At 38.4% G+C, this 13,548-nt stretch overlaps 1 gene segment (V, D, J or C); it reads right to left on the minus strand.

The window, feature by feature from the left end:
• Nucleotides 1–4,726: 4,726 nt before the first annotated feature.
• On the minus strand, nt 4,727–9,591 carry LOC100619427 (immunoglobulin heavy variable 3-23-like). The segment is given in 2 exon segments: nt 4,727–9,250; nt 9,340–9,591. Coding segments are annotated over 2 exon segments (474 nt in total).
• Between the last annotated feature and the right edge of the window lie 3,957 nt (nt 9,592–13,548).

Here is a 13,548-nt window from a genome sequence, read left to right on the forward strand (position 1 = left end):
TATTTTTCTTATTCTGTATTTTCTTTAATCCTTAACCTTTAATAAACCTCTAAAAAATATAATACTCCTTGCAGAGAGAAACTAATTTCTACCTGCCTCAGTCTCCCCTAAATTGTAATCTTTACAAAAGTCTATTATTACCATCATTCCAAAATTTTGTAGGGGAGAAACCCAGAAAAACCTCTGTTCTATAAATGAAAACCTTGTGGGACCAAAAATGTCACCACGAATCTAGATTATTCTGGTGGAAGGGTGGAATAAACTGAAGAGTTAAAAACATGGTAAACCCATTTGAAACCTACTAGGCTTCATAGAAAAAATCATTCCTACATCTTGGATGAGATTATAACACATCAAAAGGTAACTAAGCCCCTTGGACACCTCTCTCCCTGTTGGTACGAGGCTGTAACACAACTGTCTCCAATATGTCCCACCCATTTTCACATGGAGTCAAGAAATAAATAGTGAAATCCACTTCAGATGTCTGATCCAGTACATATTCAATAAATGCAGAGATAGGAAAATAGAACAGTGCTATTGCATTTAACTTCAGCTACAAATGGACCCTTACCTCTTATTACAAACTATTTAGAAGCAGGCAAATGATCAGTCAGAGGTAGAGATGCTCCAAGATTTCTGAAAATCACTTTCAAAGACCCATTAAAATCAATTTAAATCATTAGATAATTACATTCTTCAAAACATTTTTGCAGGTTAAAACCAGTTTGATGAAGTCCATCCGTCATCATATATGTGACAATTAACAAAAGCAAAACAGGAACAAAAGGCTGTTTGTAGTCTTTTTAACAATGATGTCCTTTAGTACAATCATAGGGGAGGTACAAATAAATACAGTGTCACAGAATATTTCAATTTTGATAACTCATGAAGTGGTTAACAGTAAATTCATACATCTTGTATTCATAATTTTGTTACAGAGACTTCTTCATTCGGGGCAGGGGAACAAACTGAAACAGTTATCAATAAGGCATTGGGGTCTGAAAAGGCTTTAAATTCTCCTCCAGATTCTTGGATGTTCCTTTCCCTCCTAAGTACCATCAGTCATCTAAATTCCTTTGTCCATACCTCTGGGATCCCCCATACTGAGGAGGGTTCCCACACTTAGTACAGATATTTGGGTGTGAGTTTTTTCCTGTTTTCCTGATTTGTCTTCTTATAATTCATAATTACATTATCCATTTTTCCACAAAAATAACATGAGTAATTGTTTTGTAGACTCTTTTAAGGGAGCTATGATCTCTATTTTATTTCCTTCCTCAATGTCTCTATTAAGGTAGTGTTCTCTTTATCTTTCTCTCCATGTTTAGCAATTAATTTCTTTATTGTCTTCCTTAATATTTCCACTAAATCTGTGTTCTCCTTCTCCTTTCCCTAATGTTCCTCAAAAGCAAAAACGGCCACTCTTTTCAAGTCTTCAAGATCCATAGAAGGCCAGTTTGGACATCCAGTTATAAAATGATTCTTAACTACTTGCAACTGTTTTTTTCAGACTGTATTCTGATTTGTCTAACATCCCATTCTCTAGCAAGATCCAATTCTATGTATCTTCCTCCCAGCTCCATAAGCCCATACATAAACTGAGAGGGGTTTTCATTGTCTTCCTGTTTCAGATTCTCAACTTTAGTCCATGTACCAGGCCTATCAGAACAAGCTCTCATAGCTGTTAGCAATGCATTTCAAGCCTAGCATAGTTGTAAGTACTCTTGTTCTGAATTTGGGTTCCATTTAGGATCTTCGTTTGCCCAACTAGGTCTTCCCTTTCCCTGGTTCTGATTAACAAGAGAAAGAATCTTACTTTTTTTCCCTTTCCATTATCAAGGCCTGAAGCAAATCAATCCATTTGGGATTGTATGTGAGGAAAATGCTCTCAACCTTATTTATAAAAAGCACAGGCTCAGACTCAGAGGAAGGTAATTTTTCATAGAATTTCTCAATGTCCTGTGAAGAGAAAGTTGTATGATGTCTAATGTTGACTAAATCTCCCTTTTGTTCTAAGTTGGAAAATCCCTTAGAGGAAATAGACCTTTATTTGAATAATCTGTGGTAACTGCTGCTTGGTCTATGTTCTGGATTTCAATGGAGTGGGTTATAGTGAGGCTATTAGGGGAAAGTTGGGTGAATGGAGAGGGAGGGGCTGGTCAGGGTAGGAGGAGGCATGGGGAAAAGATCGGGGGTGGAACTGGGGGCATGGTGGAGAGGAACAGGGGTTGGGCTCGGGGTGGGATGGAGAGGAGAGGGGTGTGAGGCTGCATCTGTGGAGCAAAGGAGTAGGATAGTTGAGGTCTAGAGGAGGAGTCATAGCAAGGTGGGTGTGATTGGTCAAGGAGAGGAGGTAGGGAAAATGATGGCCAGGAGAATGAGGATAGTGATGGTTTAGGTAACTCTAGGGATAATTGGTGGGCACTGGATAGTGAGAAAGAGGAAATAATTGTGGGTATAAGTAGTGAAATGATAAGGGAGGGTAGAGAAGATAGATTGGGATTAAGGGGATGGGAGGGGTGGGAGTGAGAGAAGGTCTGACAGGGAGAAGAGCTGAAGGGTTCAAGTCCTGGTTTGGGTCAGAATGAAGAGAAACCTTCTCACAGTCTAGATGGGATGATTTTCCTTCATACTAGATCTAATCAAGGGTTCAGGAGGAAGAACTGAAGAAGTTGAGACAGAAGGGTCTGTTTCCAAAGAACACATGGTTTACTTACTAGAGGGAATGGTTGATGTATCAACATGATAGGCTCACGAGAACCAGTATTTATAAACTTTGGAAATTACTTTTAATGGCTAACTTCAAATCTTTTAAGATCTTGAAGTTAAAAGACCCATATTTTGTCCAGGATAATGACTTTTCCATCCATGGCTTACAAACCTTTCTAGCTTCTTTCTTTGTCATCCAACTCTCCATAGGAAAATTCGAATCATCCCAAAAATGAAAAAGTGTATGCAAGGGTAAACCTGGTGGAATCTTTCCTGATTTCCCTTGATTTGTTGCAGTATTTCCCATATTGTCTAGTCTGTCGGAGTCTGACTATTTAAGTTAGTCTGCATATTGCTAAATGGTCAGCTTAAAGAATGGAAAGTTCCTAAAACATAAAAAAAAAGATACACAAATTTTGTCAATGTTATTGTGGAAGGCAATGAGAGTAGGTTTTTTTTTTTAATGAGCTAATATAAGGAACTAAATAATTGTGGCCCAGCAATAGTACTAATAATGAATGTGTATTTAGTGGAATATTGTTGTTACTAATAATTTATAATAATATATATTTATTATATTTATTGTATTTAATAATAGTTATGATTAACATATCAATTATAGATAATAATTAACAATTAATAAAAGTTGCCAGTGACTAATAATAATTATGGAAATTGAATATTATTATTGATAGCATCATTAATATTATAGTGTTCTAAAATTTTTCCTTATTATTGCATTTAATTAATTCAATTTAATGTTGGATTTGTTCAATTTTAGAAATTTGACTTTAATTTTGATTCAGTAATATTAATATTGAACTATTAATAATACTTTTATTTAAATGTTTTCAATTTAATATTATTAGTTTGGATTTCTAGTAGCAGTGGCAAAGGAATTTTCTTTTAATTTTCCTGTAGATTTAATTTTCAACAGAGGGTGGCACTATAACTGTGTGTAGAAGAGAACACATTCCTGTTTAGGCCTTATCTCTTTTCCACAGGGAGATAAAGAAGAGGGGGTGAAAACAAGGTGTGGCTTTTGATATGCTTAGAATAAGCTGGCAGGAATATGGGAGAGGGAGGGGAGGTTGAAAAATTCAGTTCTTTTCTCTCCCTTAGAGGTTAAGTCACGTTTTTTTCCTTTTAAAGTTGGGGGAGTGTGGGGGCTGGTAACTGCCAGCAACCTGTTTAATCAGTGCCAGAGTTTGTTTGTTTGTTTGTTTGTTTTTAACTCAGGATCTCCATCCCCAGGTCAGGCTCTCAAGCTACTAAGCTAGCCTGCATTGCAGGCTAAATTGCAGTCTCTGCTCCAGCCCCTCACCAGGTGCTAAATCTTAGGGGGAGGGAGCTCCTAACTCTAATCCACAGCCTTGAAGTAACCACCAGGATTAATTTAAGGGGTGTCTACCAAGCTCAGCACAGCACATAGCCAGCTAGGTCCTTGTGGCAGTGCTCAAGTGGGTTTTTTCGAGCTTGGGAAAGTCAGGGGCTAGGCTGTACTCATAGCAATCAGGATCCTGCCTCTTCACAACCAGAAGAAAATTCAGACAGACATGGACCTGGGAAACACCAGGAATTCCTATTGGGTCCTAAAACCCCACTGGTTCTGGGCAGAAAGGATCAAGCCTTGTACTCTACTGATCCACCCTAGGTTAAGCTAAAGGAGTGGGGTGGAGGACTACATGGGAGGGAGTTCTGTCACCAATTTATCCCAGGAAGTGCAATAAACAACCCTGCTTCTTTCTCTCAGCCTAGGTGTCACTCACACATGAAGGCAAAGAAGCAGTGCTGCTTAAATTCCCTTACACTTCCCTAATCACTAATCTAAAAAAAAACATTCCTCAGAAGAATTTAAGAATCCAAAATAAACCCAGGTGGTTGTCATGCTGTTGTAAATAAAATTAATATATCTACCAATTATTATTTTCATGAAGTTTATTAATACAAAGGAAAGATGAGCACAGATTTAAATCTCTTTCTTTATTCTAAGGTCTCAGACCACATTTAGACTAGCATCCATTAACCCTTCTTTCCCTCACCTCTCCCTTCCTCTCCCAGAGTCACCACCACCAGCCCCTGTCAGTTCCACCCTTTTTCATTTCTTCACATACCATGACATAGTAACTTTGGTATTTAGAGAATCTGAATAAAATAATAGTTTAAAAGACAAAATCACCTATATAAAAATGAGGCAGAGAAATTAATCGAAATAATGAGCAAATCTGAGAAATCCAAATTACACATAGATCAGACTTTTTAAGGCTCTCAGTCAAAAAGTTGCTTTAGGAAGCTAGAATCCTCAAATTGTGTGAGAAGAAGAAATTACCAGGCCAGCCTTTAGGAAGCTGGAACACAAGGAAGTTTTGTGGGGCTTCCATAAGGGGGTGAAAGTTATTTTCAATCATATCCATTGTTTGGGGACTGGCTAAACACTGTGGTACATTTACTTACATTCACGAAATATTCCTTGGTATTAAGAAGTTATGTATATGTTGAATATAGAAAAAATGGAAAGATTTTATCAACTGATTCAGAAAGAAGGAAGCAGAGTTAAGAAACCAATAAATATGACAACAGCAATGAAAAGGAAGAAACAACCACACTTAAAGAGAAGAAAGTGAATGTTTCATAATTACAAACAAAAATCATAATTCCAAAGTAAATGTATGAGATGGCTCTAACCCCAGAGCTTTGTGAAGATAAAGGGTCTCACAAAACTGTAATTGTACATAATTCCAGACTTTTGAAATGTATAACTTGATGATTTTCTTCTCATCTTCAGTTTTCTTTAAAAATATTTTACATCTATGTACAAAGGGATCTTAAACTGTATATCCTTTCATCCAATAATACCACAAGTAAGTGTGAATCACAAAGAGATTTTTATAAAGGGATAAGTACCTAGTTGTAGTAGTCTCTCGGTAACTGAGGATGACGATTGTCTTTGTGCGTTTTTGTGCACAAAGACACTTGTGCATAAAGATTTAAGTGGAAAAATTGATGCACAGAGACAGTCCCACTCTCTCGGCATTGGAAGCCTGGGTCCATTGGCACGAAAAGTCATTACACCTGGAGACTTCCTCAGCTGCGTTGAATGGCCGTGTTGTCTTTTGTGCTCCAACACGCCCTAAGCACTCCACATGGTTCCCTGCTGTATCGCCATCTCAGCCGTGGAACCTTCTTGTTGCTTTCTTCAGCCTTTTCCGCCGAAACAGTCATCACATGCCGGGTGAGCAAAGCCCTGGTTCACCAGGGGTCTACGACGACCCGATTGCTACCTTCACAAGGTTTAGCCGGCCTGTCGAAGTACAAAAATATTAATAGCAGCTCTTTTGTGGTAGGAAAGAATTGAAAACAGATGGAATGTCAATCAATTTGAGAATGGATATAGAAGTTGTAATGGTAATGTAATATTATTTGTGCTATCAGAAATGATGATGATGAGGATTTTAGGAAAACCTGGAAAGACATGATGAATTGATGCAAAGTGAAGTGAATAGAGTCAAAAGAACATTGTACACAATAGTAGTAATATTGTTTGATGAGCAAGTGTGAATCACCTAGCTATTATCATCAGTAGAGTGATATGATGCAATCCCAGAGACTCATAACAAAAAATGCCATATTCCTCCAGAGAAGGAACTGATGCACTATATTTCACTTTCTTCTTTTTTTTAGATCTCCTCCACTAAAGGACCTCTAGGGAATATTATTTTACATGATTGCTTTTATAAAATCTCTAAAAAATTGCTGTATGGAAGGAGAAAATTTGGAAGTATTTTTTCTAAATGTTAAATTATTTTTACATGTAATTTGAGAAAAATAAAATGTTATTTTAAAATATTGTTAGATATGATGACTCCCTAGGTAGAGAAGAGAGTCAGGGATGCAGGGAAACGTTATGATGTTTTTAAAAAATCAGAGGACATTAAGAAAGTATTATTTTCACAATTTACTTGGAGACTAATTTTGCTGAATTAAATAATGAAAAAATGGCAAAGGATAGAAAAAATAATTTTCAAACAGACTGCAGTCAACTCTATTAAGCTTCAAGTCACCTCAAAAGAGCTTGCATGATAGCAAATAAGCAAGAGCAAAAATAAAATTAACTTTAAAAGATAAACACAGAAATTCCATTCTTCTAAAAGACAACAGGGTCAATCAATTAATAACAACTCTTAAGACATGTATATATACATAATTATACATATATAGTATATATGTACACACATAAACATAGTATTTGATATTTAAAGGGAAAAATCAAAACTTGTTAATTAATTACTATTTGTTATTTAGTAAGGGCTTGATACAAAAACAAGTTATTGCATAAATATTCTCAAAGTATCTGTAGATTATTCTTTCATGAAACTGAATATTTTTATACATTCTGCTTTTATTTATAGGAAGATTGCTAATATAAATAAAGATAGCTCCTATATTAAAAATCAGCTCATACAATAGTGAGCACATTAAGAGCATCATTAAGTAATTCAACATTGGTAGTCTAAATCTTGCATGAGTTTTAGTGCATCAGTCTACTTTTTCCACTATTCTGGACAAATCCTTAAAGAAGCCCAAGGATGTCTGATGCAGGGGAATCACAAAGCCTGTTAGAGCATATCTTCACTAGGGAATTTTTAAAGCATGGAAATAATATCCAACTATACCAGCAGAAAGGACACTTTTCAACAAAATATTGGCCCACAAATTCCTTTGTATATTAGTTCTGAATTACCACAGTTTGATTCTGCTTCTTCTTCAGCTCCCAGCTTGAGGTAATGTTCTTGGATTGCCAGAAAGGTTCTCTTTGGTTCCCTGCAGCTCTGAATTTAAAAGCAGTTAAGAGTCCTGCAGACCAGAGCAGCCCAGAGAGCCAGCAGATAAGGTTAGTCCCACAGGCCTTGGAGGGAAGCACAGTTGGAGCATTCTGAGTAAGGCTTCATCCTAGCCAGTCTAAGCAAAGGCAAGCTGAGTCCCAGTCAGAGAAGGGGGAGCCCCAGCCCACGTGACAGGGACAGTCCGGGCTAACTCTAGGCAGCAAAGTGAGCTATGAGGTCCCACTCCTAGCAAGGGCCTATAGCAAGGGCTCAGCCAGGCCTCTAGCCAGGACAAATGCCCACAGAAACAAGGCTTCAACCTGGCACAAGCACCAGTGAGGCCCTGCCCCTAGCACAGGTTCACAGGGAGGCCCCAAGCAGCCCCAAGTCTCAAGTCCCAAGACCCCAGCACAGGCCTCCCACATGGCCCAGTCCCAATGAAGACCACCACAAAGGCCTTTGAGCTGGGCAAGCCAGCATGGAAACCCCCTCCAAAGGGACAAAAGGAATAAGATTTTGATCATATGAAAAGTCTGGTTGAGCCTCATATTCCCTCCAGTTAGATTCCTCCCATATATGCACAAATGTGGATATACACATGGAAAGATCACAATGAACACACACAAAAAAGATACACATACATACACACACATATATATACACCTATGTTAGATGGTGAACAGAGCATCTAGACTTAACCCTAATTAAATGAAGCCAGCTCATAAACGGAAGTTAAAGGAGTTTCTTCCACTTCTATCCCCAGAGAAGCATTGGAAGGACCTTCCATAAATCCTGCTTGTATAGACCACAGCAAGCATCTTCCAATGAGGTCAAAAGACATCTGAAACTCTGACTGAAATGAGAAGAGGCTGAGAGCGCGAATCCCACCTTCTTAGGCAGCTGCCTATGCAAAGGTTAAAAAAAAAAAGTTTTTTAAAAGTTTCCCCCCAGACTGACATGATACACCAGCTGACTTCCATGCACAAGTGTGCTTCCCTGTGCTCAGAGTGTATGAAAACCCTTGCAGGATGCCTGTAGTGAATGTTCAGTGATTCCTCATTTGTCATGTGACCTCGGCTCTACTTCATGACTGACAACATCAGAGAAATTAGAGTTACGATATACAAAATATGTAAACCATTAAGAGAATACGTCTCCTCCCTGAGCCTCTGCTAATCAGAAGCAGGAAAGAGCAGCAGAGACAAAAAGGGATTGAGACAGAGAGAGGGACGTTCACTGGGGTTTGTGAGAAAATCACCGCCTTGAAAAGACACTTGTCAGCCTCCCTCTTCACCTGTTGTTGTAACTGGGATCCTTGTGCTCAGAGTTCTGGAGTTCCCTCTCTGTCATTCTCCACCAGAACTCTCTGATGAGGAGGTTTTTGTCTGCTCTCTCACTGCTCTCCCTCACTGTGTCTCTTGCACAGTAATACATGGCTGTGTCCTCGGCTTTCAGGGAATTCATCTGCAGGTGCAGCAGGCTGTTGCCATTGTCCCTGGAGATGGTGAATCGACCTTTCACAGAGTCTGCGTAGTATGTGCCACTTCCAGTATCAATACCTGAGACCCACTCCAGCCCCTTCCCTGGAGCCTGGCGGACCCAACTCATGTAGTAGCTGCTGAAGGTGAATCCAGAAGCTTTGCAGGAGAGTTTCAAGGATCCTCCAGGCTGTCTCACATCTCCCCCAGACTCCACCAGCTGAATGTCACAATGGACACCTGCAAGCAAACAGTCATTAGAGACAATAGTCACACAGACCCACCACTTCAAAGACTTTTAAAAAACAGAGTTAAAAATTGAAATCTACCTTGCAAAATCATCAGAATGAAAATGCCATTGAGTCCAAATCCCATGATTCAGGCTCTACAGTGTCAGTCCTCAGCTGGGAAAGGCCACACAAGGAGAAGCTCCTCTCCTAGAGCAGCAGACACAGGTTTTGTGCTGGGTTCATGGCCAGAGGGAGGAGCCCCATTTGCATGTCTTCCTCTGTTTAATGGGAGGAAGAGCAGCTGCCTTCCACTGTGAGGAATCCCTTCCCTGAGCTACAGAAGCATGAAACCTCCAGAGTTGGCTCTAAAGCCCTGAGGAAGACTGTGGTGACACTGAGATTCCAAGTATCACTGTGAAGTCTCAGTGTCTATCCTCCATCACTCCATCTGACATAGTCTCAGTACCAGAAAATACTCATTAGTTCCTTCTGTGTTCCTGGCCACCCCTGAAATGAGTTGTTAATGTGTGTGGAAGTGGTGCAGTCATCTCAGATCATTTCTTAGGAAGCCTTTTCTTTAATCCAATTCCATGACACAAAAGTTAAATCAATGTAAAAGCATTCATTAAGCAAATACTAGTGGAAAATGCTGATGATACAGGAAAAAAAGATAAGAGCACACATTGCCCTTAAAGGGCCCACATTCTAATGGATAGACAGCACGTAAATAATCAGATATATAGAACATACATGAAGAGATGATGAGGACTAATTTCAGAGGTTTAGACCCAGGAAACTAGAAAATTCCTTCAACAGAAGTTCGTATTTAAATTGAGATTAGCAAAAAAAGTAAGAGGTTAAAGTTAGAAAGGACATTGCAGGTATGGATATGGCTAGTTCAAAAAAGACAGAGGAACCAGAGAAGATGGAGTGTCATGGATATGATACAGCAATGTGCTCAATGAAGTCAGATCTGAGTGTTTATATCCTGGAATCCCTTTACATTGAAATAGAGTAGGAACATGTCCTTGAACTGTTCGGAAGTCTTTAGATTCTTCTCAGAATCATTTTTTATTTGCATAATGCAAAATACAAGGAATTACAAAGGTAGCCAATGATATTGAAATATAATCATTAATTTCTAACCAACAAAAAGTTCCTGGGCATCAGATAAAGAACCTCTGGTGTTCTGGTCTCTCATAAACTATTCCTATAATTAACTCTCAACATCTCCTTAGTAAAGTATTTTTCTTAGTTCCCTCTCAGTCTCTCACATAGATGTTTCTAACTATCACAGTTAACTGATAGTACCTAACATTGTATTCAGTCACTCTTAAAGTAATAAACTATAAAGCAGTCTTCATCACCTCTGAACTACTTCCTCTAGATGCTAGTGTTCTCTCTCCCAGAATTACTTTCATTTTTTTTATAAATTTTTTAATAATCTCAGTACATAGTCATTCATGTACATATTTTACCCCAAAACAACAAGCTACTTGGTTTTATGAATATTTAATGGTCCATGATAGGTTCTGATTTATTCCTTTAATTTCTTCTTGTTTGGTTGCAATTTCACTTTTTCTGTTTGTTTTTCTGCTATTTTTCTTAGTCTTTTTAATGGATTAATCTTCAATTTTGATGATTATTTGTGTAATATTTTCTAGAATTTATCTTTTCTTCTATTTTAGGTTATTCATAGTTTTTTAATTTTTAAAAATTCACATTCACTTCAATAAATCTCTTTTATTGTGTTAATGTTTGTTTTAGGTATATAATTGACCTCAATCTGAATGATAGGATCCTGTGACCATTACAGTATGTTATCATCCTCCAATATCCAATTTGAAACTGGACCCACTTCCCAGCCGTTACTGTTTCTGTAACAGCCCCAATCCAGTTGTTTAGCACATGTTTCTCATGGACATTGCTATGGCCCACAAGAAATTTTATCCAGTGAGGGGAATTGACTAAATTCCTTTTAGGTTCTTACCCTAATGGAGACAATCTTTGAACAATCTTGTGCTTTCCTGGGAGCAAAAGGACGAGGAATTGGATTTTTACATATCACCAAATCTATGCCAGGCATTGTACTAAGCACTTTTCACAAATATATCACTGATTCTTTCAACAAGCCTGTGAGGAAATTGCAATTAATATTCCCATTTTATAGATGAATAAACACAAACAGAAGTAAAATGACTTACCCAAGATCACACAGCTCATAAGTGTCTGTGTAGAGGGGATTTCATCCCCTTCCCCTTCTGGATTGCACCCCTGGTTCATCCCAATTGTAATGATGGGGAATAGGACAAAAGTACCTTTGGAGGACATTGGAATGTAGGAATGACAATTAGAAACTGAACAAAGACTTCTGGGAAATTCTCTTGAGGAACAGAGACACAGAAGGGAGTGAAAGGAGGATCTTTTTCTCTGTGATATTTTCAAGACACCTGAGCCTATGGAGATTTCTGACACTGACAGAAACCTTAATATCCAGGATTCTTATTTAAAACATCGCTAGTTCCTGACAAGAAAACTTAATTTCTCTGAAGACTTTTATTTCCCTGAACTATTGAGATACTGGACTCAAATCAATGAGCAGTGCTCTCGCCCAGAAGAAAACCCTTTAATTCAGTAATTAGATTATTTTTAAAAAAGATTTAGGGAAACCTACAATCCCTCTAACCTCGTCCCCTTTACCCCAATCAACAATTAAGTCAAATCAGCAGTCAGATAGAGAATCCAATCTCATTTATTTACATCTAGAGAGGAAGTCCATTGATAGACTCCAATTTGTTGCCAGTTTTCAAGAAGAGGGGGAGCCTTTGAGGGAGCAGGAATTGCTGAGCCTTGGAAGTTAATATCTCAAAGATCCCAGCAGTGGGTACCAGATAACTTAGGGCCCTAATCAGAAACTGCCGGACCTTGGAAGTTAATATGTCAAAGGTCCTTGCAGTAGGTAGGTACCAGATAAGAGCTTAGGGACCACAAATGCTGACAAACATTCCAACAATGGTATATACCAGATAGGGACTGGGGGGGGGGGGAGACCATGCATGTTGGAGGGCATATATATCCCGGCATCCCCAGACTACAATTGGAACTCTATGGTAGAGCTCCCCTGGTGTGTGCTGCTGGTGCACATCAGTTCAATAAATGGCCCTCCTACTAATTGCATTGTCTATTGGTCTTCCTTGGTGGTGGGCAAATACCTGGACCCTAACATTTGGGGGCTCATCCAGCTTGTCCCCTCCTAGGATCCCCTTGACAAGAGGGCCAAAGGCACTGCCTTGGATCAGGTGAGCCGAGTGGGGTGTGAGAGTGTGCGTGTATGTGGTGACTGAAAGTGTATGGGGGAGAGAAGGACTCCCGCTAAACATATGGCCCAGTGGATGATTCTCTGTGCCTGAGACACTTAAAGGAACAGTACACTGAAACTGTTTTAATGAATTTTCTCCCTGCAAATATTTCTTCTTAAGAATGGATCCTAAAACACTGATTTTTCCTTTCAAATCATGCTGGCCACAAAGTTGTGTGTTTCTGTCACAATCTTGTCTTGATGTAAAAATGGGAGAAAATGCAAGATTAATCCTCATCAGAGGACAAAAGCAATTACCTGTTCAATGATTTTTTTATTTCCCTCTTTCTTCTTTTGGATGGGCCCCCAAAGGAGCAAAAGAGAGAAAATTCTGAGCAGAAAAGGGAGATTTTTACTCCACAGTTAGAGACACTTTTCACCTAAAAAAAATTAATTAACTCTAAATGTGAAATGTTGCCAGATTTTTATTGAGCACAAAAACTCCTGGTTAGAAGTTTGTTTTGGTAAACCTTGCAATGCATAATGGTTTCAGTGAATTTGAGAATTGTCTAAGTGTGATTGATAGCCAGTTTGCATTCAGAAAAAGTTATGTTGTTGAGCAGAACTTATTCTAGAATTTAAACTTGGGAATCTTTCAAATCATATTTATTTTAATGTATGTGCTGTCAGAAATAGCAGCAAGAAATGACATGACACACAAGAGGTTTTTAAAGTGGTTAATCTGTGCATGGGATTTCTAAGAATTTGATGTTTTACAAAAGAGGAACTTTTTAAATGATGTTGTTTTTGATCAAGGTCATATGAATTGTTTTTAAATGTGCAAAATGCATAGGAAGGAATTTGTAATTTAGAGATGAACATATATGTATTCAGATACCAAATGCTGGAAATTAGTAATGCTGAGTGGATGCAAAATATGTATGCATTTGAATTATGAAGAGAATTAAGTTTTCCACCTACATAGGTTAAGGGTATATGATATACAACCT

This window comes from Monodelphis domestica, chromosome 1, assembly GCF_027887165.1.
Source record: "Monodelphis domestica isolate mMonDom1 chromosome 1, mMonDom1.pri, whole genome shotgun sequence".
Classification (NCBI taxonomy): domain Eukaryota; kingdom Metazoa; phylum Chordata; class Mammalia; order Didelphimorphia; family Didelphidae; genus Monodelphis; species Monodelphis domestica.